The sequence below is a fragment of the Typopeltis vanoorti genome, chromosome 3 (genome assembly GCF_054136105.1).
Source record: "Typopeltis vanoorti isolate ZY-2024b chromosome 3, IOZ_Tvanoo_1.0, whole genome shotgun sequence".
In the NCBI taxonomy this organism is placed as follows: domain Eukaryota; kingdom Metazoa; phylum Arthropoda; class Arachnida; order Uropygi; family Thelyphonidae; genus Typopeltis; species Typopeltis vanoorti.
In genome coordinates, this window is record NC_143551.1 from 37,161,413 (window position 1) to 37,188,795 (window position 27,383).

General features: G+C 37.5%; 1 protein-coding gene across 4 annotated transcripts in view; it reads left to right on the forward strand.

Moving 5' to 3' along the window:
• LOC150108054 (E3 ubiquitin-protein ligase MARCHF3-like) overlaps positions 1–27,383 on the forward strand; it is a 108,795-nt gene that overhangs the window by 78,401 nt on the left and 3,011 nt on the right. The window contains exons 5-6 of one of the 4 annotated variants that reach the window (XR_016550642.1): positions 12,215–12,302; positions 18,599–18,613. The exons of 1 other annotated variant lie outside the window; for it this stretch is intronic. Coding sequence is in view for 1 of the 3 variants with exons in the window: in XM_090415552.1 (XP_090271678.1) it covers positions 405–540 (136 nt within the window). In the remaining 2 variants the exon portion in view is untranslated. Of the gene's footprint in view, positions 1–404; positions 713–12,214; positions 12,303–18,598; positions 18,614–27,383 lie in introns of those variants that run through there. 2 more of the 4 variants (XR_016550641.1, XM_090415552.1) reach the window with 2 other exon arrangements.

Genomic DNA, 27,383 nt, shown 5'->3' on the forward strand with positions numbered 1-27,383 from the left:
CCATACAAATTTGTTTGACTGTTTTATGTTATCAGTAAGGCTTCTGGTCAACAATAGTTAAGTTTTTGGGGAGTTAAAAGTTATACGCCGATTTTCGAACAATGCTGGGGGGGGGTATTGTTCATGTGTCAACTATATTCTTATCTTCTGGCTAATTTGCATGTTTTGCAGTTTGAAAAGTCTTTACAAATTAAACTCTCATACTATGCTGCATTGAAATCAGAAACCTATCAGAAATGGTCTTTCCAACTATTTCTAATAGGTAGTTTGAGTGCAATGTGAAAAATTGACATTTTTCTAGTAAGAGCATTTTTAGAATGTCTAGAATGCTTACACTGGATTGAATAGTATTTAAGTTTTTGTAACTGCAAAACAAATTCACTCATATAAATACATTGTTTTAGTGTAACTATTGTTTTGGATGATGATGATGATATCCTTCCACAACCCACGCACATTCCACTTCTGCCAGGTCTTCATTCTAGACAGCGTGAAAGGAGATGTAGCCCACCGCATTCTGAGTCATCTCATCCTTGCTGATACAGCATAGTTGTGAGAATGTTACATAACAGAACATTTTTTTAAAGACTAATGCAATATGTTGACTTAATCTTGGAGCTCAATCAGTTTGTAGAAGTAATATCAATGTAAATTATCTTGATTTATTGACCTGTATAATTTTTTAAATTCAATAAACAAATCATTAACTCAGTTGCATTATTTCATGAGGTAATAAACTTGTGTTAAACTTGGTTCAATGAGTTTAATACTGGAGCAGATGGACACCAACCTGGTTATTTTTTTAGAAGTGGCAGAATCACAGATGTCAATTCAAATGATTCTTGCTATACTCTGTACCTGATTTTACATTTAAGAGAAGCTATGATTCAAGGGTGAACAATATCTTGAACAAAACGTGAAATCCTGCGTATTTAGGAAGCTATATATATATATATATATATATATATATATATATATATATTCAAGATACCAAGTAATTTTATATAAAATTGTTTTTTAAATCCTATTTCCCAAGTGAGCAAACAGAGAAGTAAGTCAAGTTTGTACTTGCACGTAGTGCAAGTCTGAGGCAACTCATGGTAGTGCCACTCGACTTGACTTACTTGTCTGTTTGCTCACTTGGGAAATAGGATTAAAAAACCAAGTTTATATAAAATTGCTTGGTATCTTGAATACATAATATACCCAAGTTAAAAAACTTTCTATATATATATATATATTATTGATATATATATATATATATATATATATATATATATATATATATATATATATATATATACTAGGGGGGTTCTATGCGCCTACTGTGCCCAATCCACGGAGTTCCGGACTGGTAAGCCGGTTCTCCATTGTTTCGAAACGTCCAACGAATTGTTGTCTCATGAAGGCAAACACATTGTTGGACGTTTCAAAACAATGAAGAGACATAAAAACGCTTCAAATTTCAGCTTAACGGTTTAATCCGGCTCAAAACAATGAAGACACAAAAAACGTGACATAAAAACGTTTGAAATTTTGGCTTATCAGCTCAATGGCTTAACCCCACTCTAAACAATGAAGAGATAAAAAACGTGACATAAAAACGTTTCAAATTTCGGCTTATCTTTTTATATATAGAGAGTGGATATACAGGGTGTCCACACATATATTTATCCTGATTATAATATATTATAACTCTTCAGTGGATACTTGAAATGGAACACAAAGTTAGACTTCAATGCATAACATTTAGAAAAAAAAGTCAATGAACAATTTCAACACGTGCACTGCAGGTAACACGTCTAGGGGTGTAATGTCCGGTGAACTCGTGGCCATGGAATTGGACTATCTCTGCCAATCCAGTGATTCGGGAATTCTCGATTAAGACGATTGCGAACATCACGACACCAATGAAGGGGGGGGGGGAGTTCCGTCCTGTTGAAAGATAACATTTGGTTGCGTCTTCCGAAATAAATGTTGTGTAATGAAATGCTGTGTAATTTTCTTAAAATAAATAATTTGAGAAAAATACACATCAACTAGGATATACATTAAAATAAATTTTAATATACTTCAATATTTTGGCAACGTCACGTTGCCATTTTCAAGAAACTTAAGAACAAGACGTGCATGCAGGCACAACAAACAGTAAGTGAGGAAGAAGCAGGAAGCTATTATTTCTCCTAAAGTCCTGATGGTTCCCCCTAGCGGGCAATGTTGGTATTCTTGGGCGATTGGGCTGAAGGTCTTCTGATGTAGGTTTCCCAAATTTGAGGCAGTCTCATGCAGCCAAATTTGTTGAGGTTTGGTTTCTTTCTTAGGACAGAAGCTGATTCCATGAAAAGCCTTTCATATTTGTATTTACTATGGTGTATTATCGTGGCTTTCTTCCACAGTATTCTATGGCAGGTATCCAGCGCATGGTCAGCAAGACCAATGTGGCTGTATTGGTGAAACTGGAGATGTAGTCCTTGTGTTCTGAAATTCTGATATTTGCTGTCCCGCTTGTTTGGCCAAAGTAGGACAGCTTACAGCTGCAAGGGACCTGGTATACACCAGGTAGGTCTAGGGGAGAAGGTTGGTTTTTACTAGAGCGGATAAGGGATGCCAATTTTTTATATGGTCTGTAACCAGAAGTTAAGTCATGTTTTTTTAGGATTTTTGTAATTTTTTCCCGAGGTGCCTCGGATATAGGGTATTCTGGGGTGTTGGTTGTTTAAGTGTGTTAAGAAGGAGAGGAGTGCATCGGAGCCATGTGGCCAAATAGCGAACACATCATCAACATAGCGAAGCCAAATGGTTGGTTTTTGTGGGACAGAGTTTAAGGCTTTCTCTTCAAAAGTCTCCATATAAAAGTTGACCAAAGGTGGGGAGAGTGGAGAACCCATGGCTGTCCCCTTTGTTTGTTTGTAGAATTTTCATTGCCAAACAAAATAGCCTGAGTTCATTGTGAACTGAAATAGGGCTGTGATATCGGGAGGAAATTTAGCTTGGATTAGCTCTAAGGATTCTTTGAGTGGGACATTTGTGAATAAGGAGGAGACATCAAAACTGACCATTATGTCAGTGTGTTTGAGTGTAAGGTTTTCTATGCTGGCTTTGAAGTGGGCTGAGTTTTTTATGTGTGAAGGTGTGTTGCCAGTATAGTGTGAGAGAGCTTTGGCCAAATGTTTAGCTAGTTTGTATGTTAAATATATAAAAAATGTTAAAATGAAGTTAAAGCTATGAAGACAATTGAATCGTCTCGCCTTCCTAAAACGCTGCCGGGATAACCAGGTAATTCCTAACTGTGTGAAATTCAAGCACCATTTCTCTTCGCAAAAGGCTCTTCGTATTTAGAACCATGCCAGCCAAGCCTTTGCTCAGGGAACAAATCACCACGACTTGCCGTTTCCTGAATGATGCTAACTTGGCTATCCAGGCACTCGAAGACCCGAAGATGACCTTTCAAGCACTTTATTTTTTTTATTATTAGCGTTTTATTTTCTTGCTCGCTGCCACACATAAGTGGCTGCAAGGCCTATAGCAAATAATTGCCTTGTGTGGGCTGGGGGGTCAAGAACAAAGTAATCTGTTGATGTTCTTTGTGAAGAGCTGGAGGTTGCAGTTGTTGGGGGGATTGCCTCATGGGGAAACAAAACTGTTTCAAATGAACAGGTTGATGGAATGAAAGGGAGCAGTAGATTCAGTGTGTCTGTAGTTTAACTGTAAACGGATGTTGGACAGCTGTCACTTGTGTTAAGTTTAGCAGAAACAGGGGAGGGGCATGTTGGATGTCTTTTTTTTTTTTTTTTTTTCAGCAGTACCATTTCTGAGACAGTGACTGAAGGGAGTGCGTGTAAGAGGGATCATCAATCAGCCAAACTATCCTATTAACAACATCAAGAATTCTTTGAGAGGTTTTAGATGGATCAACGCAAATGTGAGAGCAGTATTCCAAGGTATGGTAGACTTGGAATTTATATGGAGTAAGTAGGCTATAAAAGTAATGTCTTGAGCAAAAAAAAAGGATGCCAGCTTTTTGGAAACCAAGGATGCTATAGAAGTGAAATCATTATGCAAGGAAAAGCTGGGAGTAAGAGTCAGTGAGAAAAGAGATAGATCTGGTCTTGAGTGTTAAGCTGAGCATTATCAAAGGAAACAGGAGAAGAACTAAGGTCTTTCTTGTGAGAAAGCAAACAAAACTGTTTGGAAGCATTGAAGATGACAAGGTTGTTATCATCCCACTGAAGCATGGTGTGAAGGAGTATTTAGGGCACTTATTGTAAATGATCTTGAAGCCTAACATGTTTTTGAGCATTGCAAAATTTGTCATATGAGTAGGGATAATGCTGTCATCAGCAAAATTGAATGGGGATTTGAGGGCAATGAGAGAAAGTTGTTTATGTGCTTGAGAAAGGATGGCTGAAATAATAGGGCTCTGAGAACACCATTTATTGTTAAATCTGAGGAGAGAACACCCTCTGCCATTACACAAGTGAATAGCCAAAGAGAGTAATAGCAATTCATCTACAAAGGGAAGAAAAGAGAAATTTGCTGAGAAGCCCTTGATGCTATATCCTATCAAATGCCTTGGAAATGTTAAGTGCAACAGTACAAGCTTCTCCAAACCTTTCCATGGCACATACCCAGAAGTGGGCAAGGCAGACTAGATCTGCCATGGATCTTGATTGGCAAAATCCATATTGGTGGTCACTGATTAGCTAACACTTTTTCAGATATTGAAGCAGTTGACCTACTTTATTACTATAGACAACAGTGAAGTGAGAGCAACAGGTCGATAGTTCAATGGTAAACACTTATGCTTTTTTTTTTTTGAATTGGCTGTTCTTCTATGCCATTCTATAGGATGGATACCAGTATAATATGGTGTACAGAAGATGAACAGGTGTTGGTTCAAGAGCACATCTTTTAGCACAACTGGTGGAATACCATCAGGAACCAGAAGACTTTTGTGGTTCAAGATTTTTCTGATGTCCTCCTGGCAGAAGGCCATAGGAAGCATGTTGTAATATTCCAGGTAAAGAGGTGATTTGCCTTGATTATCTATGCAGGAGTTGAATGAGAATGATACTAGGAGGTCAGCTTTATCTTCAGGTGATGTTGCAATATTGCCATCTGGGCAACAACGTGATATGTGCACAGATGGGCAGAAATTGTATCCGACAGCTTTTTTTTTTTTCAAGGAATAGGCAGTGAGTTTTATACATTTAACCCTGTTAGTGGCAGCTTGCAAATTAGACTGTACATGAAACTGAAGTTTTTGTCTCAAGCTACTTATAAGCTAGTCCTCCCCCCTTCTGTCTTGGACTCCCATACCACACTTTTTGGAAAACCATGGCATGGATATTGGGTGGAAATTATAAACAGAATGAAAAAGAAGACCCTCATTCCAACATGAATTTCTTTAACATGGTCACAACATGTATCTGGAGGAGAATGGAAACAACAGTATGACCAGTGGCGCACGCAGGATTTAATCTTGGAGGGGGGCAGAGCGCTCAGGATTTAACCTTGGGGGGGGGGGGGTTGAGTAGATGATTTGCGAATACACACTACGCATCACATATGACGAAGCATCTGCAGTGATTGCTAATTCATAAGTAGAATAGAAATAGAAGACATGACACAACATAAATAAAAAAAAATGAATTTTAATTAGGAAAAGATTTTTGGAAAATTTTCTAGTGTTTTTTCCTTTTCTTTGGGGGGGGGTTTCCCGGGCCCCTTGCCCCCCCCCTTATGGATATGCCACTGAGTATGATGATGGAAAGGAGTAAAAGTCTGAGATTATCCCACTTGGCAATGTTGTAGTGTCAGATTACTAGGCTGAGGGGCAGGTGTTTCCAACCAACAGAGATTAAATTTAGTGCGATCTGAATTACCAAGAGGAGCAGTCACCTCAACAATGTACCCGGAACAAATGGTTAAGAAAAGATCCAAGGAATGAGTGGAGAGAATATTGTCAGGCTGGTTGGAACATCACTTATTTACTTTAGGTAACTGCCTACAGCAAATATTCCAGCTTGGTCAGTAGAATTGAAAAAAAAAAAAAAAAAAAGGAGCCAGTTGGAGTTATTATTATCATCAGTACGGGCAACTCCAAGGAGTCCTTAGACTCATCGAGGGAGGTCCTAACATCATGTCAAGAACAACTATTCACCATTCACATAGTATCTATCATACTTCGCCTTGAACTCATGTACAGTCATGGCACCCACAACAGACTCTGGAAGCTTATTCCACTCATTCACCACTCTCCAAGTAAAAAACCTAGCTCTAACACCCTTGCTAACCACATTCTTGCCCAGATTCCATGGATGGTCCCTAGTCCTCCCACCACCAATCCTATTCTCAAAAATATCTTCTGAATTAATCTTATAGAAACCCTTCAGTAATTGAATGTCTCAATCATATCACCCCTTTTCCACCTATCAACCAATCTCTTCAACCTGTTCTCATAAGGTTCATTCCATAGACCTGCTATCATCTTGGTCACTCGTCTCTGTATCCTCTCCACCTCCTACCCCCTGGCGCCCAAATTTGGGCACAGTAGTCTAGGTGGGAACTTATCAAGGCTCAATACAGAGGAACGATAACCTGTTTGTCTCTGCTCGTCAAAGTATTTTTCAGCAACCAAGTGCTTTGATGAGCTGATTTGGCCCCTTTTGCGATATGCCCTGTAAACTTCAACTCCGTATCCACCAACACTCCCAAATCCCTGGCCTCATCAATCTCCTGGAGTACAGTTCCACCAATGTGATATACTGCTGCTAATCTTTTCACCCCAAAATGCATAACCTTACATTTTGCCACATTAAATTGACATCCATTGATGCCCAGCCCTCCAAACTATCCAAATCATCTTGCAAAATTTTGACATCCTGTGCACTCACTATTGCTCTACTCAACTTTGCATCACGAGCAAGCAAGTGAACACTTCCTCTCAGATCCTTTCCTATATCGTTAATGAACGAATTAAACAGTAGTGGTCCAAGAACAGAACTCTGCGACACACCACTAGTCTCAGGCGGTCTTTTGAACTCTACTCCTGAATAAACCACTCTCTGATATTTCTCCATCAACCACCCTCCTATCCATCCCCATATGCTGCAGTTTACTGATTAGACATACAGTATCCCATTTTCATCTATCCATTCCTGTATTCTCCTCTTGACTATTTTCTCCAAGACCTTGACAACGATTACTGAAATGCTAATCGGGTCGGTAATTTACAACAGCAGTCTTGGAACCTCCTTTATGCCGTGGAACTATTTTACCCTCTTTCCACCCCCCCCCACCCCCAGGACTAACCCAGACCTGAGACTCAAATTAAACAAAATGGTCAAGGGCACTGACAATTCTTTAGCCGCTTCACGTACGACACGAGCTGGTATACCATCCAATCCACAGATATATTCACATTGAGGTTTTGTAATAGACTATTCACCTCCACTTCATTCACCACCATTCCCGTATAAGCTGTTAGTTCCTTCATTCCTGCAATGTCACCCCCCTGGATGATCTAATCAACTATTCACCTCCACTTCATTCACCACCCTTCCCGTATAAGCTGTTAGTTCCTTCATTCCTGCAATGTCACCCCCTGGATGATCTACTCATGCAAAGTGCTCGCTCAGTAATTCCACTATATCAACTGATTCGGTTACCTCCTTACTATCGGCATTCTTTAAAATCATTCTGCCGTATACATTTTTTCTTTTACTTGCAACATATTGAAAAAACTGTTTGGGATTCTCTTTAGCCTGCATGGCTAATTTTCTTTCATAATCAGCTTTTGCTTATCTTACCACACTCGTTACCCTTCTGGCCATGCACTTCACCTTTTTCCTTAAATTCCCTCCACAGTTGTTTCTTTTTTGCAGTATTCATCCATTTAACTCCTACTTGATTTACTATTTGGACTTTAGGTATACAGTCAGCCATTGCCTCCTGCAAACACTCCTTAACTATCAACATTCAGCCCTTGCAGTTTTACATGTGGAATTACCGGGCTCGTCATACTTACCAGTCCGGAAATTCCACATGTATCCTGTCTTTATTGAAAATTCCACACATTTAGCCACCTCCCTAGTCAAGACCCTATGATCACTCTCACCAATTGTTGGCACCATGGTCATATTCGTTACAGCCAAATTCTCAGATGCAATTACTAGGTCAAGCACTCTCTGACCCCTAGTATTTTCCATTACATGCTGTTGCAGATAATAACTGCATAAAATCCAATTCCTTCCCCCCACGTGTCCTCTCCTCCTTCCAATCAATGTTACCATAGTTGAAATCCCTCATAATAATTACCCTCCTTCCACTCATTTCTTCTATTTGCTTATGCATACTATCTCCATCACCTGGTCTATAGCAGCACCCAATTGTATATTTTGTTCTGCTAGCCTCAATCTCACACCAAATAGTCTCAAATGTGCTCTTTTCTCTATCCTGCAGTTCATCAGCTATCATCAATAACATCCCCCCCCCCATTTTATTCTCCCTGTCCCTCCTGAACACACTATACCCCTCACATTCAATCCCACTAGCTATATCATCTTCTGTCAGCCATGTTTCACTAATGCCAATAACCTGTGGCCTGGAAGAGCCAACTAAGGCCAAAAATTTTCTTCCTAATATTCCTGGCATTAGTATACATGAAATGCAGAAGCCCTTTAGTCCCACCCCTATTTTGATGCCTTATACTAACTATCCCATACTGAGTTGTTGTCCCTCGTACTTGCTCAGGCATATTATACACATTCATATACTCAACTGCCTTCCTAAAGTCTGCATATCTACTTCTCCCCCCCCCCCTTTAATAACTCTAGTTTCCCTGATTCTGCACTTCCACTTCATTCAACAACACTTTTTGAAGTCTCCGCGCACCAAATCCATTCAAATGCAAACCATCCATCTTATAGAAATCCTGTCGCCCATCAAACTCACTCCACACCACTCCTCCTGCATAACTTGCACATAGATTCATTTGCAATTATGGCCCTCCTTCTCATCTCTTCTCTGTCATACTGTGGTAACAGACTCATTATCCTAACTCTTTATGGACATTAATTACCAAAGAAGATGACTTAACTGTTAGGATAGCTGGATTACAGGAAATTAAGCTTCAAGCATAAGTCAAAACCTGCAGTAATTAGCAGCAAGCAACTAAAGTTATTAGGTCAGTACATTATGTGTGTTGTGTGTTCTATAGCTGGCTTGTTTTGCAGAATGAAAAAAAACCCTCTTGACTTTGTGTAAGACTTATACAGCCTAAGCATATTAGCTTAGGCTAATTAGAATATCCATAGGTGAAAAATTTGCTGTTAAAATTTTCTGAGAAGTTCAATTGTGAATTACTAGTAAAGGTAGTATATGCTACATAACTTATGACTGTACCTGCTAGTCTCTAAGGAGTACATTTTCTTTAAACAGGAATGAAATTACAAAATGAACACTAACCAACAAAACTGTTCTGGAAAATTTTGAAGGGGAAAAAATGCATGGCTAATAATAATGGAAGTACCTGCTAGATTTCTGAAAATATTAGAAAATGGAAAAACAAAGATGTGCATCAATTCTATAAGATCGACAAGAAATAATGCATGAGGGAGGAGGGGGGGGGGAACAAGTGTTCACACTTGGAAGTTGTCTAAGAGCATGATTAGTAAGGGTGTGCAGGCTAGGTTCTTTACATGGAAAGTGGTGAATGAGTGAAAGAATTGCGGAGGTGGTTGTGAGTGCCCCAATAGTGAATAAGTTTAAGGAGATGTGGGTCTTTGGCAATGAGTCTTAACTCCATGGAGTGCCTATATAAATAAAATACTGATTGCATTATTATTAACAGTGATATCTTCATACAGATTCAGGATACAAGGGATGTGCAAAAAAAAAAAAAAAAAAAAGCAATTGCCATTTAGTTTTTGAGCAGAACAAAAATGAATATCACATTTACATATGAAAATGTGAAATGTTATTATTATTAATGTAAATATTATTGGGAGGAAAAGTGAAAAAGCTTGAAAACCAGAAACAAACCATAGAGACTGCTGACAGACTGTATCTTAATGGTTTTGGTGTTGTGTCTATGAAAGTAAGAATCTTCATAGACACTTGAACAAATAGGATAGTCCAGCAGTGGCAAACCTATGGCACGCCCGAGAATTTTGCTGGCATGTCAACGATTTACATGTGATATCCTTTTATACGCTTATAAATTATTCAGCCTTATTTTTTTTTTAATTGTTACAATAAATACAAGTTAAATTTTGTTTTACAGGAGAGAGCAGCTATGAAGACATGAATTTGATTGGTGCGGTATTAACAAAAGATTATGCGACCCAAAGACAAATGGAACAGACAATTTTTGAGTTGAAATGCTAATTCTCTTCAACCGAATTCCATAACATCTGCAACTGTCATAACAACATTCACTATATATTTCTTAGTTTTAAGACATTCACGACGGGGTGTCATTTATCATTCCGACAGAGCTTCTCATTACCGGCAGGCTCAACTCACACAAAGTTTCAACCCATGATTGGTTTTTATTGCCTTGTTTGCGTTTGAGCTGGAAGGGGAACTCACACAAGCATTATATGGCATGTTTCAATTCGTGGTAGAATTTTATTTGAAGTTAGCCTCTGTGATCTGTCATAATGACATCGAGAATTTCAAATGCAATCAAACAAACACTTATTTCATGTAACTGAAAAATTGGACAATAGTTTTAGTTAGATACTGTATTTCCGGTGCAACATATCGTTTTGCTTGCCTATACAGCGTAGTTTCTGTGAGAGGGGTACATGTGATTCATTAGTTAGGCACCGTTTTCATTCCAGCTGTCTCTAATTGCACTATTTGTTGAGAAATATATTACGCAGACTTCAAACGCCTCTGTACCTTATTCAGGGATACAATAAAACTATTTTTTTATCTTGTATCTACAGTATATAATGGCTGTTGGGGAGGGCATGTTTTTTGTGTGGGAGGTATATATGCAAAACCTTTTAATGTCTTTTTTTTGTAAAGTGAAATCTGAGGTGACAGTTATATTCGACGGTAAGCGTTCACCGACAAGTCGACATCCTTCTGCTGCTTCCCCTGCTCCACTGACTTCTATGGTGAGTGACAATGCATAAATATTTTTCTCACTACCGTTTTTTTTTTTTTTTTTTTTCAAACGAACATCATTAAAATCAATTTAATAATACAATAATCAATTTTAATACTGAATAATATCATAAATTTTTGGTGATCAGAATGGGATATGTCAATGAAACTTACCAGAAGTTAATTTAATGATGTTGGCCTGAGGAAACTACAATATTGTAGCATTAGTTCTGTGATTGATAACTAATTTAAATGCATACTTTTATATTTGTCGACATGCTACCGTATACATTAAGCATATTAATACTCTTTATGATGCCATAATTAATTATTAATACATATTTACTAAAATAAATAGCCAAAAGGCTTCACATCGGCGATACAAAATTATATAAATTAAGTGGATATTAAATCCAACATTATTTCAAAGCCGCCTACAGAAACTATAGACGTTTCTTGCGAAATTTGACCAGAGATATTACGGGAATACACTTGCCGCCATACTACGAGTTGCCTTAGCAGCTAGAGCAACTGGTAGTATGGACTACGAGTTGCCTTAGCAGCTAGAGCAACTGGTAGTATGGCGGCGAGTGTATTCCCGTAAGTTCACTGGTCATATTTCCCACGAAAATTCTATAGTTACTGTTGTCGGCTTTGAAATAACGTTGGATTTAATATCCACTTAATTTATATAATATTAATACTTATGTTAGTTTAATGTATGAACTTTAAAAAAATGGGAACGGTATTTACGAGTAAGCTTGTTGGGACTGACCCCTCTAATACAGTAAGAATAAATAAAAATACAGTCTATAGAAAAAGAATTGAAAACGACTGATCCTTAGGATTCCCCCGACTTTTCCCTTTTCTAATCGCACGTGCGTTCATTATGCATTTCGCGCCGCGCATCCGCCAGTAGGCAGAAATAAGCAGCGGCAAGTGCATTATTGTTGCGTATGTGAACTGTTTTGTTTTTGCTACTGTAAATGGGAATTATAAAGATAATTTAATTTAGGCATATAATAAAATGTTGATTTTTTTTTTTTGAAACTATAAAAAATGCATTTGATTTAAGTTGTGAATTATTTTGTTACAGTTCTCCCGAACATGGCTGGCGAAAATAAAAAACGAAAATTATCACAGTCAAGCAGCAGCAGAGAGTTCCAAAGCTGGTGGACTGAAGGGTATGGCATGATTAATAAAGACAAAGCAATATGCGTTTTATGTTTTGGGACAGTTGTGTGCAGAACGTCGTCAGTAAAACGGCATTATGAGACAAACCATAAATCGCTCCTTGAGAAAAGCAAGGACGAACAGAAAGAATTTATTGCTCGGGGAATTAAAAATAGGAATATCCAGTCAACAACCCTAATGAAATTTATCGGTAGTCGTTCAAATATAACTGCTGCTAGTTTTTTTTTACCTCAAATGTAATTGCTAAACACGGGAAATCTTTTAGTGATGGGGAATATATAAGAGAAGCATGGTTAAAATGCGCACCATTTCTCTTTGAAGATTTTGAAAACAAGGAAAAAATTATTCAAAGAATTGGATAGAAACACCGCGAAAGATAGAATCATAGAAATGGCTAAAAATATAACTCATCAGCAAAACACAGATATAAAATCTTCTGGTTTAATTTATCTTAGTCTTGATGAGTACTGACATAACTGAATCAGCTCGTTTAGCAATTTTTATTCGTTATTGTGTTGGGAATAACATCAAAGAAGAATTGATAAGTTTAACATCATTAGCAACAAGAAGAAAAGGAATAGATATTTGCAACGCAGTTGTAAATGCACTTGCTGAAAGAGATATAGATCCCTCCAAAATTGTATCAGTGACTACTGATGGTGCTCGCAGTATGACTGGAGAGGAAAATGGGTTCGTCAATTTATTTACCAAATATATATTGGACATTCAGTTCTGGGTTTTCATTGTATTATACATCAGCAGGTTTTATGCGCAAAGGCTAGTTTCAAGCCAGTGGAAGATATTATGAGCATTGTAACAAAATTGGTCAATTTTATATCGGCACGCGCTTTAAATATAAACGAAAATTTATAGAATTATTAAGTGAGGTAAACTCGGTGTACAATGGTTTACTTATGTACAACAACATCCGATGATTAAGTCGTGGAAAGTTCTTCAAAGATTTGTTGAGTGTTTAGATGAAGTCGGACTTTTTTTACATAAAGAGAAAATCATTGAAAAATACAATCAATTAATGAACGTCGAATGGCTTTCGAAATTAATGTTTTTTTTACTGATTTGTGTTTACATTTAAATGAATTAAATGTTAAACTGCGAGGTGTTAACAAGACAATTATTGTCATGTTTGATTTAATCAAAGCATTCGAAGCTAAATTACCAATTCTTAATCCTGACGTCATTTCCAATATCTTCCGATATTTTCCAAATACAAAAAAAGTCTTTGCAGATCTAGAATCCCATGAAAAAACAGATCAAATTAAATTGACAAAAGAGTTAGTCGATAATCAACGAATTTTCTTCAAGATTTACGCAGCTCAGGCAATTTGCAGAGACATCAAAATTCATTTTGCATCCGGACACAGCATCGACAGATAAACTCAATTTGGAGATTTTCGAGTGGCTGAATATGGAAGATATAGAAATGCAACTAATCGATTTTCAATCTAGTTCTATATGGAAACAAAAGTTTGTCAGTTTGAGAAATGACTTGGAAATAATAGAAAATGATCGATTATTGGGGGCAATTAAAAAGAATGAAGAGGAAATATTGAGAACTTGGAATGCCATTCCTGAAACCTTTTGTTCCGATAGCTATATTATCAATTTTCTCCTCTACATATGCTTGTGAGTCATTATTTTTTTTAATGAATTTTATAAAAGACTGTTTAAGAAATAGAATGACTGATGAATCTAGTTCCGCGTGTGTATTACTAAAAGTGACAAAATATGAACCTGATATAAAGCATTTGGCATCTAATGTACAACAGCAAAAATCTCATTAATTGATATATTGATAATAAGTTAATATTGATTTATATACGACAATGTGTATACAAATATTCAAATTATGTGTTCATTATTATGAAATTCTATATTAATTTTTAAATTTGTCTCAATAAAATTCTGCAATTAATTACTGTTGTATTAATTAGTTGCTGACGTGCCGGGCACGTCATCAACTTGATTTGTAAATGTTTGGCACGCGGGCATAAAAAGGTTTGCCACCACTGGGATAGTCAATTCGTGAAGCAAAGGTGGTTGGGGGGGGGGGGTCTAAAGGGATGCTGCCGTTTCTATACACACTAATGCCAGAAGTATCAGGAACAAGAAGGAGAAGTTTTTGGCATTGGATAGCACAATCTTGAGAAAAGTTATAGACATTAATGAGACTTGACTAACAGCAGATGATGTTGCTACAGGAATATATGTGAAGGGTTTAGCATTTTCAAGGAAGATAGAATTGTGGGGTGGGGGGGAGTGAATACTGCTGATGATAGCAGATGAACTGTAGCCACAAAGAATAGGAGATAGGCAGGAGGGTGGCTGTTCATTTCAAGTTGTCTGGTATGAGATCAAGGTAAATAAGACAAAATATATGGTTGGCAGCTGCTATAGGCCAGGAATGATCAGGAAGACAATGCATCAGCAAATTAGTACAATGAGTGCAAGTTCAATGATTGTTATGGGGGGGGGGGACTTCCAACTTTTTAGATATAGATTGGAACAAAGAGAGATTCCATGGTAGGAAGGAAATGGAATTTATACACCTACGAGAGATAATTACTTGAGGCAGCATGCAATGGAGGGGACTGTAGGTGCAAGCGCATTGGACCTGGTCATGATCAGAAGAGCTGTCCATAACTACGGTGGCCACACTGCTTGTGATTGTGTCAAGTGACCATGTAGTCTTGACTTGAGAGATTGTAAAAAATGAGGAATATTCTGTCAAGAAGAGGTATACATTGAAACTACAAGGCAGGTGGTTATGACAAACTTAGGAGGCTTGAAGCTGTACCATGGCTAAAAACCCTGCAAGGGAAAGATGCAAGTAGTGCATGGGAGATGGTTAAGAGAGCATGTAAAGGAAGCAATATTAAACTGCATACCTAATGTGAGGAGTATTAATGATGTATGGGTTAGATGAATAAGTAACATCATTAAGCATGAGCTACAGAAAAAGAAAATTCTGTGGAGGGTATATAAGAAGAAAGGTGACCAGCAAAATGATTAAGAGTACAAGGGTCAAGTAAGAAAGGTGACTAGCATAGTAAGGCAAAATCAGATTATGAGAACTAGCCAAAGGAAATCTCCAAGTGTTCTTTTGCTTGCAAATAAGAGGAAGAATAACCTTAATGAGTGCTGATGGTCACAATGTGACAGAAGCAGACAAAATAGTTGAGTTGTTGAGTGACCACTTTGGAATGGTATATCATACAAGTCAGGTTAATGCTGTGACAGACTTATGTAAAAACAGAGGTCAATGAATTGGAGGTTCTTAGGATATTGCAGAATCTCAATTATGTTTTGAATCTTATGTTCTGTGGGAACGTGCAGGAGAGCTGACAATTCCTCTGACTAGACTATTTAATTTAAGCTCAGCACTGGTAGTGTTCTAAGAAAATGGAAAGAGGGCAAAATAATTCCCTTGCATAAGGGAGGTTCTAAGACTTGCAGTAATAAATTACAGGCCAATTAGTATCTAAACAGTGATGGTAAAAGTACTGGAAAAATTGTCAAAAAGATAATGCAAGAATGTGGATAAGAATATGATACTCTATGAGGGGCAACATGGCTTTGTGAATGGTCATCATGCCTTAGTCATTTACTTTTATAATAGAGTAAGCTGATGAAAGAGTTGGATAAAGGAAATAGCTACATGATGATTCTGCTGGATTTTGCAAAGAGATTTGCAAATGCCAAATACCACGTGGAACTGTTATGCCGACTGTAACAAATGGGAATGGATAGGAAAACTGGTGATATGGATAAAAGGGTGGCTGATAGACAGATATAAAAAAAGTGGTATAATGGAGGAGCAGAATCCAGGCAAAAGTTGGTGACTAGTGGTGGTGTGCTGCAAGGTTAGTGCTAGGACCATTACTGTTTATTTGAATATAAATAAATGATATAGGAAATAACCTGAAGGAAATATTCAGTTGTTTGCTGATGATGCAAAATTAGGTAAAGTAATAGTGAATCAAGGTGATGTGGAGAGCTTGCAGGATGATTTAAATAGGCTATCATTATGGGCAAAAGATAATGATGTCAGTTTAATGTGGAGAAATGTAAAATTATGCATTTTGGGATAAACATATCACAAGTTGTGTATCACATTGATGAAACTGTACTCTAGGAAACAGATGAAGCTGAGGATTCAGGGATGGTGGTACACAGAGAGTTGAAGTTTAGGTCATATTGCTAAGGTTGCTCATACGATTATATTATAATCTGCCCACAGCTGAGAGAACCGTACTGCAGAGTGCCAAGAAGAGTCAATTCATAATGAAGGGGAGTAAAGCATAAGGGATGTACCAATTCATCACCAACATGCAAAATCATGTGCTTTATATGCAAAATTTTCCAACTGTTATACAAACAAATTAGTTACTTTAAAAACTATAATGTTCATAAAAGAAAAAACTAATTTTGATATGTAATAAATTCATCCCACTAAATGAATTGATTACCCTAATATCTGAATGGATTCACCTTCTTCCATGCACAGAAGTGTTGAGGGTTCTCTCATCTGTAGTCAAACTATACTTGGCTACTGAAGAACTTACTAAAGTAGAAATAAGGAAGTTATTCCACTTTATAAGTCCTTGATATCTGGATTAGTGTGCTCAGGTCTGGTCTCCTAGGTTTCTTGGGGATAAAGAAGTGGTGAAGAAGATCCAAAGATGAACAGCCAGAATGGTGAGTGGTCTATGAAACATTCCTTATGAGGATAGAGTGAGGGTGTGTGGGTTGCAGAAGTTGGTTGGTAGGTAAAAAAAGAGGAGATAAGATAGAAACATTTAAGTTACTTAGAGTTTTATACGACTGATGCAAGAGAAATGTTTCAGCTTAATCAGGGAGGCATGCAACCTGCAAAGATTAAAAAAAGTTCATGGTTGACTCAAGAAGTTAGAGGCAGTCCAGAAAAACCTCTTTACATCATTTTCCTCCAACTACTGCATATGTGACCAAGCCAAATAATCTTCTACTAGAAACAGTGCATTCCTTATCTCCTGTTATCTTTCACCAGAAAGATATCAGAAAAAAACTTCAATAACTACCCCAGATTCACAACAGACCACAGCATATACATGCCATATGGAAATGTTGATAAAAACCAGTGGTCTTGGCAGTTCCAGATCATTTGATTGTATCTGGTATTGAGGTTTATTCAGTAAATTGCCATTTCATCTTCTACAATTGGGTGGTTTTCTCTCTGGTCATTCATTTCACTGCACATCAGACGTTATAGCTTCCTCTCTCTTGGTTTTTGCATTCATTGAGGAGTAGCCCCATAATCCGTGCTACTGCCTAACCTGTTTTTCTTGCACATAATTGACCTTCTCTTGCTGATTCTATTCATAGTTTTGCTGTTACTGATTTCTCCTACTCATTTAACAAAACTTGCAGTGCTCAATTATGCCAAACTTCATGTTCTACAACTTGTAACATACACACAAATTTCCATAACATTCTTAAATTGGATAAAAATAACCCATTCACCTTCAATACTGCTCTCATTAGAAACCCTGTTTTTAATTGAAAAAAACATAACCACAATAAACATATTTTACTAAGATTATACTGTTGGATATTTTGGTTTGTGTTTCACAAACCAACTTCAGTTTAGAAATACGATAACGTGCTACTATATATAAATAATGGTTATTTCTTGCACATGGATACTGCCAGGTTGTAAACTATTACACTATTACCTTGATTTCAGTCAGGATTTCTCCATGACTGCAGGTCGTAAAGAGTCCAACTATTCCTGTCTTGGGCCTTTCTTCTCCATTTTCTTCCAACTTTCTTAATCATTGGGTCTTCCCACCTTAAGGCTGATCTTCAAGGTTTCCTTTTGGTATCTCTCGGATATTAGGATCCTTAAAAAGTTGTTAATTTCCCAAATTTGGGCATAGTCCATTGTTGGGTTGGAACTATGTAAAACCTCTGCACTCTTTTTTTTTTGAAAAGGTGTTGAAATTGGTAAGAAATTAAGCATGTCAGTTCATAGAAAAGAGAGAGCTGATATCAAAGCTGACTACTGCAAAGGTGTTTAAATTTGTTTGAACTTCTTTAGATAATTTTCTTTACAGAAGATACTTGTTAGTTTAGCTAATTAAAAATTGGAACAAAAGATCTATGCAAATATCATGTTGAAAAATGTTTATAAAAATGTCATTCTGTTGTAAGAATACAGTAGTAGTAGTATTTGTAAATTTTGCTATTAAGAGATGACTAAGGCCATTAACAATGGAAATTTATTTAGCAGCAACAAGAAGAATCAGCAAGACGTACTTTCTTACATCACTGGAATTAAAATACTCGTAGACGTTTTTTAAGAAAGTAAATGAAATAGTCATCAAGTGGAAAATAAATTTCATTGCACCTGATAAATGTACTTTGTCTGCCATTACTGAATTTCTCTTTGCTGTTTGTAATACCTAGCTGTTTGATGTCATTCACATAGTCACAAGCAAGGTTTGACAAATATGCTCACCCACTTGCCTGTGGTGGGTAGATTTTGCTGGTTGGTGAATAACTGCAAACTGGGCAATATATATTTTTATTTAATAAAAGTTAAATTTCTAAACACAATCTTTTTTCTTTTAACTTTAAAAAAAAGGAGTATTTGTAATATAAATGACCATTCTGGTAACAATGAAAGCATTTTGGAATGGTTCTCACACAAAGTAAATGTTCTCCAAATAATGATTAATGATACAGCACCATTAATCACTTTTGTATCATTACAAAAGCCTACTTGCTATGAAGAAAGGTGCACTTGCCCCCCCCCCCCACCTCAATTTTTAATGACATGTTCTAGTTAGTCAACTGGAGCGTCATTTAAAAAATGGGAGAGAAGCACATCTTTTTCACGGCAAGGAGGATTTTGCATAAGTTTAGCCCTTGTCAAAAGAGAATACAAAGTATACTATACTACACTACATTATGATATGAAGCAAACAAACAGCTGTCAGAACAGAACTGACCCAATGTTTTAAGAATTTGAGTGCATGTGTGTGAGAGAGAAGAGTAGTAGGGTCAATATTCCATATGGTTTTAGTATAATTTTTTTATATATACAGTGGTATCTCGCTAATCCGAACCTCTTTAGTCCGAACCCTCCAGTAATCCGAACTGCTTTTAAATGTAATTTCCCAAAATTATGACTTTACCACATCAATAAAAAATATAAGTTTGAAGAATGTAGCATTCTCAGTTGCTACTGCTTGGGAAGCCGTCTAATCTGAAGCAATTTGAGCGTCAAGGAAAAAGCTGTGGCCTTCTAGAATTTACCAAGATAACTACGTTGATACACAAAAAGAGGAAATTCAAAACTTGCATAATTTGGTTAAAAATATAAATCCAGATGCTGAAATTAAACAAATAGATGTCACGGAATGGATTACAGATAGAACCAAAAGTGCATTTGAAATCAAATCAGATGCTGAAATTATAAATATGACGCTACAGAATGAATTAGAAGACGATAATGACGATAAAGAACTCGAAGAAAAAAAAGTAAAACACGAAGAGGCAGTTGACAGTTTTAATGTGTGTATAGAATGGGCTAAGCAGAATGACACGCCATTCCACAAAATTTTATTGCTAAATGCAGCTGAGAAGCATTATTCAAAAAAAAAAAAAAAAAAAATTCTTTTTTGTGTGTTGTGTACAAGAAAGTGATATTTTTTACGCAAATTAATTTATGTACAGAACTATGCAATTTTATTAAATCAGAATCCTCAACAACACAGGTACATACAAACTAAATATTTTAGTAAAATAAACTTGTGTATTGTATTATTTTTTAAGTTTTGCATTACAACAGTAGCTTATTTTTTCTATCAGTTACTTCATTTATTTACAGAATTAAATTGATGTACCATTAGAATCAGATTATTTTTGTCTAGTTATTGTTGTCTCTTGGGGAAAAATTCGATAATCCGAATGAGCACGGTTTTTATTAGTTCGGATTAGTGAGATACCACTGTGTGTGTGTGTGTGTGTGTATATATATATATATATATACATACAATAATTGACTTTTCATCTGACCTTCAAAACAATCCTTGCATGTCAACTGACCTCTGATACACCACCACCTTAACTGTACTTCAATTAATACAGAACAGCAAATTGCTTTCCTGATGTGGTTGGATAAATGATTATTGTATCGTGTTTATAATATATACTTTGAATAAAATATATTTTAGTTTGGAATTCAATTTAATGCCAAAAGACAGTTTTCAACTATGTAGAATAGTGGAACACTATATATAATATATATATATGTGTGTGTGTAGAAAGTATTTTACCTTGGGTATAATAAATGTTAAAGATACCAAGCTATTTTAAACCTGGTTTTACTCCATTTCCCAAGTAAGCAAACAGACAAACAAGTCAAGTTTGCACCTGCAAATGTTGCAAGGTCTAGCTGACTATGCATGTAGTGCAAGACCAAGGCAACTCATGGTAAAAGTAGATTTTGCTGGTTGGTGAATAACTGCAAACTGGGCAAAATATATTTTTATTTAATAAAAGTTAAATTTCTAAACGCAATCTTTTTTCTTTTAACTTTAAAAAAAGTGCAGGGTCAGCTAGACTTGTAACATTTGCAGGCGCAAACTTGACTTGTTTGTCTGTTTGCTTATTTGGGAAATGTAGTAAAACCAGGTTTAAAATAGCTTGGTATCTTTAACATATATATATATAGGCCTGAGGATAGAACTTGTTTTTAAATAGAAAGAGGACAAGGTATTTATATATTAGATTAGATAGTTTAAATCCATAATGGGATTAGTTAATACTACCATTCCATAAGAGGAATTGAGATTTTGATCTTTAATTTTTAAGATAAATTCAGCGGTATTTCTCATAAAAAGAATATATGGTTTATTTATTTAGTGTATGTGGGGAAATACAAAAAATTATTGAGCCAAACTATATATAAATTGATAGTTCAGTTAACCAGTTGATGCTATCTGGGAATAAATACAAGTTCCTGCAACCTCCAGGAAAGCAATGTATGGGGTAGTCATCATTGATATGATGACTAGTCTACACAGCACCACATACATGCAAAAGAGCAACTGTGAAATTTCTTACAGATGTAATAGTGGGCACAACAGCCCTGTCTAATCCTAAATCTGTTTAGCTGACTCCAGAAGTGTCAAGGTAGATTGAATACTGGAGGTTTGCTAGTTGGATCTGTGATCAGGTACTAGTTATTATTATTATTACCACGGGCTACTCCAGGAGTCCTTAGACTCATCGAGGGAAGCCCTAAACATCATGTTCACGCAGCTGTTCAACATTCTCACAGTATCTATCATACCTTGCCTTGAACTCGCTCACTGTCATAGCACCCACAAGACTCTGGCAGCTTATTCCACTCATTTACCACTCTAAAAGTAAAGAACCCAGCTCTAACACCCCTGCTAACCACGCTCTTGCCCAGCTTCCATGGGTGTCCCCTAGTTCTCCCACCACCAGTCCTGATCTCAAAAATATCATCTGAATTAATCCTATAGAATCCTTTTGGCAATTTGAATGTCTCAATCATGTCTCCCCTTTTCCGCCTATCAACTAGTTTCTGCAACCCACAAATCTTCAACCTGTTCTCATATGGTTCATTCCATAGACCTGCTATCATCTTAGTCACTCGCCTCTGGATCCTCTCAACCTCCTCCCCATCAAGAAGGAACCGAGGTGACCAAATCTGGGCACAGTAGTCGAGATGAGGTCTTATCAGGGCTCGGTACAGAGGTACAATAACTTGTTTTTCTCTGCTCGTCAAGGTATTTTTCAACAACCAAGTGAGTTGATGAGCTGATTTAGCTACTTTCGCAATGTGCCCCCTAAACTTCATCTCCCTATCCACCAACACTCCCAAGTCCCTGGCCTCATCAATCTCTTGGAGTACAGTTCCACCAATGTGGTATACTGCTGCTAATCTTTTCACTCCGAAATGCATAACCTTACATTTTGTCACATTAAATTGACATCCATTCTCCTTAGTCCAGAACTCCAATCTATCTAAGTCATCTTGCAAGACTTTGACATCTTCTGCATTCACTATCGCCCTACCCAACTTTGCATCATCAGCGAACAAATGAACTGTCCCACTTAGACCCTTCCCTATATCGTTAATGAACAGATTAAACAGCAGTGGTCCAAGAACAGAACCCTGTGGCACACCACTAGTCACAGGCCGTTTTTTGGACTCTACTCCTGAATAAACTACTCTTTGATATCTCTCCATCAACCACCCAGCTATCCATCTCACCAACCCTATATCCATTCCCATATGTTGTAGTTTACGGATTAGAATTCCATGTGGTATCCTGTCAAACGCCTTTGCCAGGTCCAGCAGTATCACTGTAAACCCATTTCCCTTATCCAGTTCAGCCGTCACCTTGTTATAAAACTTGAGCAAGTTACTGAGGCATGATCTACCCTTCACAAAGCCATGCTGTCCTCTGTACAGTATCTCATTTTCATCAATCCATTCCTGTATTTTTCCCTTGACTACTTTCTCCAAGACCTTGACAACGACTCCTGATATGCTGATCGGTCGGTAATTTGCAACCATAGTCTTGGATCCTCCTTTATGCAGTGAAACTATTTTCCCCTCTTTCCACGCCTTCGGGACTAAGCCAGACCTGAGACTCAGATTAAACAACATGGTCAAGGGCACTGATAATTCATTAGCCGCTTCATGCAAGACCCGTGCCGGTATACCATCCAATCCCACAGATGTATTCACATTAAGGTTCTGTAATAGACTATTCACCTCCACTTCATTCATCACAATTCCCATATAAACTAATGGTTCCTTCATTTTTTCAACGTCACCACCTGGATGATATACTTTTGCAAAGTGCGCGCTCAGTAACTCCACTATATCGACTGGTTCAGTGAACTCTTTACCATCGTCATTCCTTAAAATCATTTTGCCATGTACAGTTTTTTTCTTGCTTGCAGCATATTGAAAGAACTGTTTGGGATTCTCTTTTGCTTGCATAGCTAGTTTCCTTTCATAATCGGCTTTTGCTGTTTTTACCACACTCGTTACCCTTCTGATCTGTACTTTATACCGTTCGTGTGCCTGCAGGTCACCCCTTTCTTTAAATTCCCTCCATAGTTGTTTCTTTTTTTGTAGCTCAAGCTTAATGGTGTTATTCATCCATTTAATCCCTACTTGTTTTACTATTTGGACCCTAGGTATACAATCAGCCATAACCTCATGTAAACGATCGTTGACCACTTCCCATGCTCTATCGACGTCCAGCCCTTGCAGTTGTACATGCCATGGCACTGATCCGAGCAATCTCCTAAGCTTGTCATACTTGCCAGCACGGTAATTCCACATATACCCTGTCTTAATCAAAAATTTTACACCTTTAGCCACCTCCCAGGTCAAGACCTTATGATCACTCTCACCAATAGGTGGCAACATGGTCATATTCATTATAGTCAAATTCTCAGATACTATTACCAGGTCAAACACTCTCACACCCCTAGTATTTTCAATTACATGCTGTTTCAGATAGTTATCCCTTAATAATTGAATAAAATCCATTTCCTTCCTCACATGTGTCCTCTCCTCCTTCCAATCAATGTTACCATAGTTGAAATCTCCCATAATAATTACCCTCCTTCCACTCATTTCATCAATTTGTTTATGCATACCATCTCCACCACCTATCCCATCACCTGGTCTATAGCAGCACCCAACTGTATATTTTATTCTGCCAGTATCAATCTCACACCAAATAGCCTCAAATGAGCTCCTTTCACTATCCCGCAATACTTCAATTCTCCTTGGCTGCAGTTCATCAGCTATCATCAATAACACCCCTCCCTCAATTTTATTCTCTCTGTCCCTCCTAAACATACTATAACCTACACATTCTATCCCACTAACTATATCATCTTCCGTCAGCCATGTTTCACTAATGCCAATAACCTGTGGCCAGGAAGAGCCAATCAAGGCCAAAAATTCTTCCTTCTTGTTCCTAATACTCCTGGCATTAGTATACATGAATTGCAGTGTTCCCTTTGTCCCACCCCTATCTTGATGCGTTATTCTAAATATCCCATTCCCATTTTTTGTCCTTATTGCTGGCTCAGGTACATTATATACATTTTTACACTCAACTGTCTCACTGATGTCTGGATATCCACTTCCCCCCCTCCTTGGTAGTTCTAGTTTCCCTGGTTCTGCACATCCATTTTCACTTTGACAGCAACACTTTTTCCGGTCTCCGCACACCAAGTCCATTCAAATGCAGGCCATCCATCTTGTATAAGTCCTTTCGCCCATCAAACTCATTCCACACCACACCGTCCGCATAACCTGCGCATAATATCATTTGTGATTATGGCCCTCCTTCTAAACTCCTCTTTGTCATACCGCGGTAACAGACTCACCATTCTAACTCTGTCACTCTTTTCTTTCGCTACCTTTAACAATACTTTCAAGTCCTCTCTCATAAAAAATTTATCACCTTTCAAGTCATTCGTACCAGCCACAATTGTTATTTCTTTCACCCTCTGTTTTTGCACTCTAATGCTCTCACTTACATCCTTAAATTTCGCACCCGGTAAGTACGATTTAGTTACACTCCCATCTATTACTCCTCTTAATAACGAGTCACCATACAACACTCTCTCCTTCATTTCGGAAACTCGCCCACGCTGTTTATTTATGTTAGCCGATTAGTTTGTCCCAGAGTTTTCTCTACTAGTCCCGGGTACCATCATCTGGTAATTCCACAAGATATGGGAGATCTGTAGGTAAGGGGGTGCACTAGATGGTTCTCATAATGTTAACATGTGTGTCCATGAATCGTGTGATTTTGGATACAAACTGGCAAACGATACTCCACAACAGGGAGGGCTAGAGCCAGGATTGCTGTTCTAAGGGCCAAGGGATTACAATCCCAAGTTCTGCCTGTTAGCTTGTTTATGTTGTTCATGGCAGATATTTTTAATTTAGTTTTTTTCAAATGTTTTTGATAAGGTAGGCTACAGTCAAGTGAAACACCAATAACAAGGATTACTTTCATGGATTACAGTCCTGTTGAAGTTTATTTTTAGTTTTCTATGAGCCTCATGGTTATTTAGGTAGAAAGCAGAAAACTTTTGCTGGGATTAGGAGATTGTCTTCAGCTTTCGAAGTAATTTTGTAGTGAGCTCAGATCTTTGTTCAGTTTTTCAAGGTGCTGGAAGGCACTGTCCTGGGTGGCAATAGCTATGGCATGAGCATAGATACTTTCGACTAGCTGTTGGAGGGATATCACTTGTATACAGTTGAATGCAGTATACAAAGCCACTGCAAAAAGTCAACATCAGTTGACTTTTTGCAGGGCTATTATCTTTGATTCATGCCAAAGTTTTGGGAGCAGTTCTTCCAGAACGTTTGAAAGGATGTTATCAATACCAGGAGCTTTATCTGTTTAGTTAGTTAGAATATAATATACATTGGCTTAATTAAGGAGGAGTGGTGAAAACCAGATTAGTTTAGGCAGTCCATTTATCTTAGGAAGTCTGCTATGATATGTTTTGTTTTTCAGCAGTTGCTTGATCCAAGGACATACTATTAAGTATTGAATCATTACTTTTAAATATTATTAAAAAAGACAAAACAATGAAATTATGATATAAAATATCGAAAATCAGCTTTACTCTACTATGGGAGATAGAAAAGCTAATGAAAACTAGGCAAATGAAAATGCAGTGTTGGGTTTATGATATATAACTCAAGATTAACACAAATGGAGGTATAAACATTTTTTTTTCCAGATTATTTGGACTGAGTTCTCATATATACACTATATACCAATAATTGTCCAGACACTTTAGCAATTTACAATTGATACCAGCAGGCAAACCATAATATCAGGTATGTCCACCTTTGGTTTTGATCACCTCCTGCTCCCTTTGAGGGAGGCTTTTCACCAATGTATAGCAGACATCAGGTGAAATTTGTCTGCATTCCTCCATCAAACCAGCACCGAGTTCAACAACAGATCAAGGACGTGCTTCTCTGGACCTCAAGTGCTGCTCCAATTCGTCCCATAGGTGTTTGATGGGATTGAGGTCAGGAATCTGTGCAGGCCAGGGCAGTCGTTTAATACTCATTTCTTCATACCATTCCATAACAGCTGCAGCTTTGTGGCATGGGGCATTATCTTGATAGTAACACAGATCCATTCCATAAAAACTCCACAGTGTAGGCAGTACCTGATTATCCAGAATATCAAGGTACTCGGCTACCTTCATGGAACCACTGACGACCAGTGGTCCCACTCCAAACCAGCTGAATGCACCCCACACCATTACACCTCCAAACTTTACTGTGGGTACAACACACCGTGGTAACAACCGTTCACCAAGCTGCCTCCACATCCACACATCAGCCTGGAAACAGGTGAACCATGATTCACTGCTCCAGTTTTCTATTGGTCAATTGTCCAGTTCACACCTTTGCACCAGGCCAGATGAGATGTCTTATTCGTTGTTGTGATGTTCCGCTTGTGTACTGGTACTGCTCTTCTGTAGAAGCTCAGTAAATGGAGTTCTTTTTGTCAGTATCAGTGTTCGCCATGGTGTTATTGGCACTCTAGAACTCCTCACGAATGGGTTCCAGTCCTGTCAGTCATTTTCGGCAACCGCCCTGGGTGTTTTCCTGCACTAGTAATGCCAGAACATCTCCATTTGTTGATCACATCGCCAACCATTGATTTTGAATGTTCCAGTTGAGCGGCAATGGCATGTATGGACATGCCACCAATGTGACAACTCGTGATGACACCTCTCTCAAAGACACTGAGTTCACATTGTGTTATCATACCACTGGTATTCAATGGCTATGATGAAATACTTCTTCCTACTATCTGTGTAGTAGGAAGCAGTGTGTATAAAACAAAGGAAGTATAATTGAATATCAGAAATACAGAGGAATTTTCCAACTACTGTCCAGATAAGGTTTATGCAAGAACCTGGGTTGTCTGGACCAGATTTTTACTTTAAGGTGAACAATC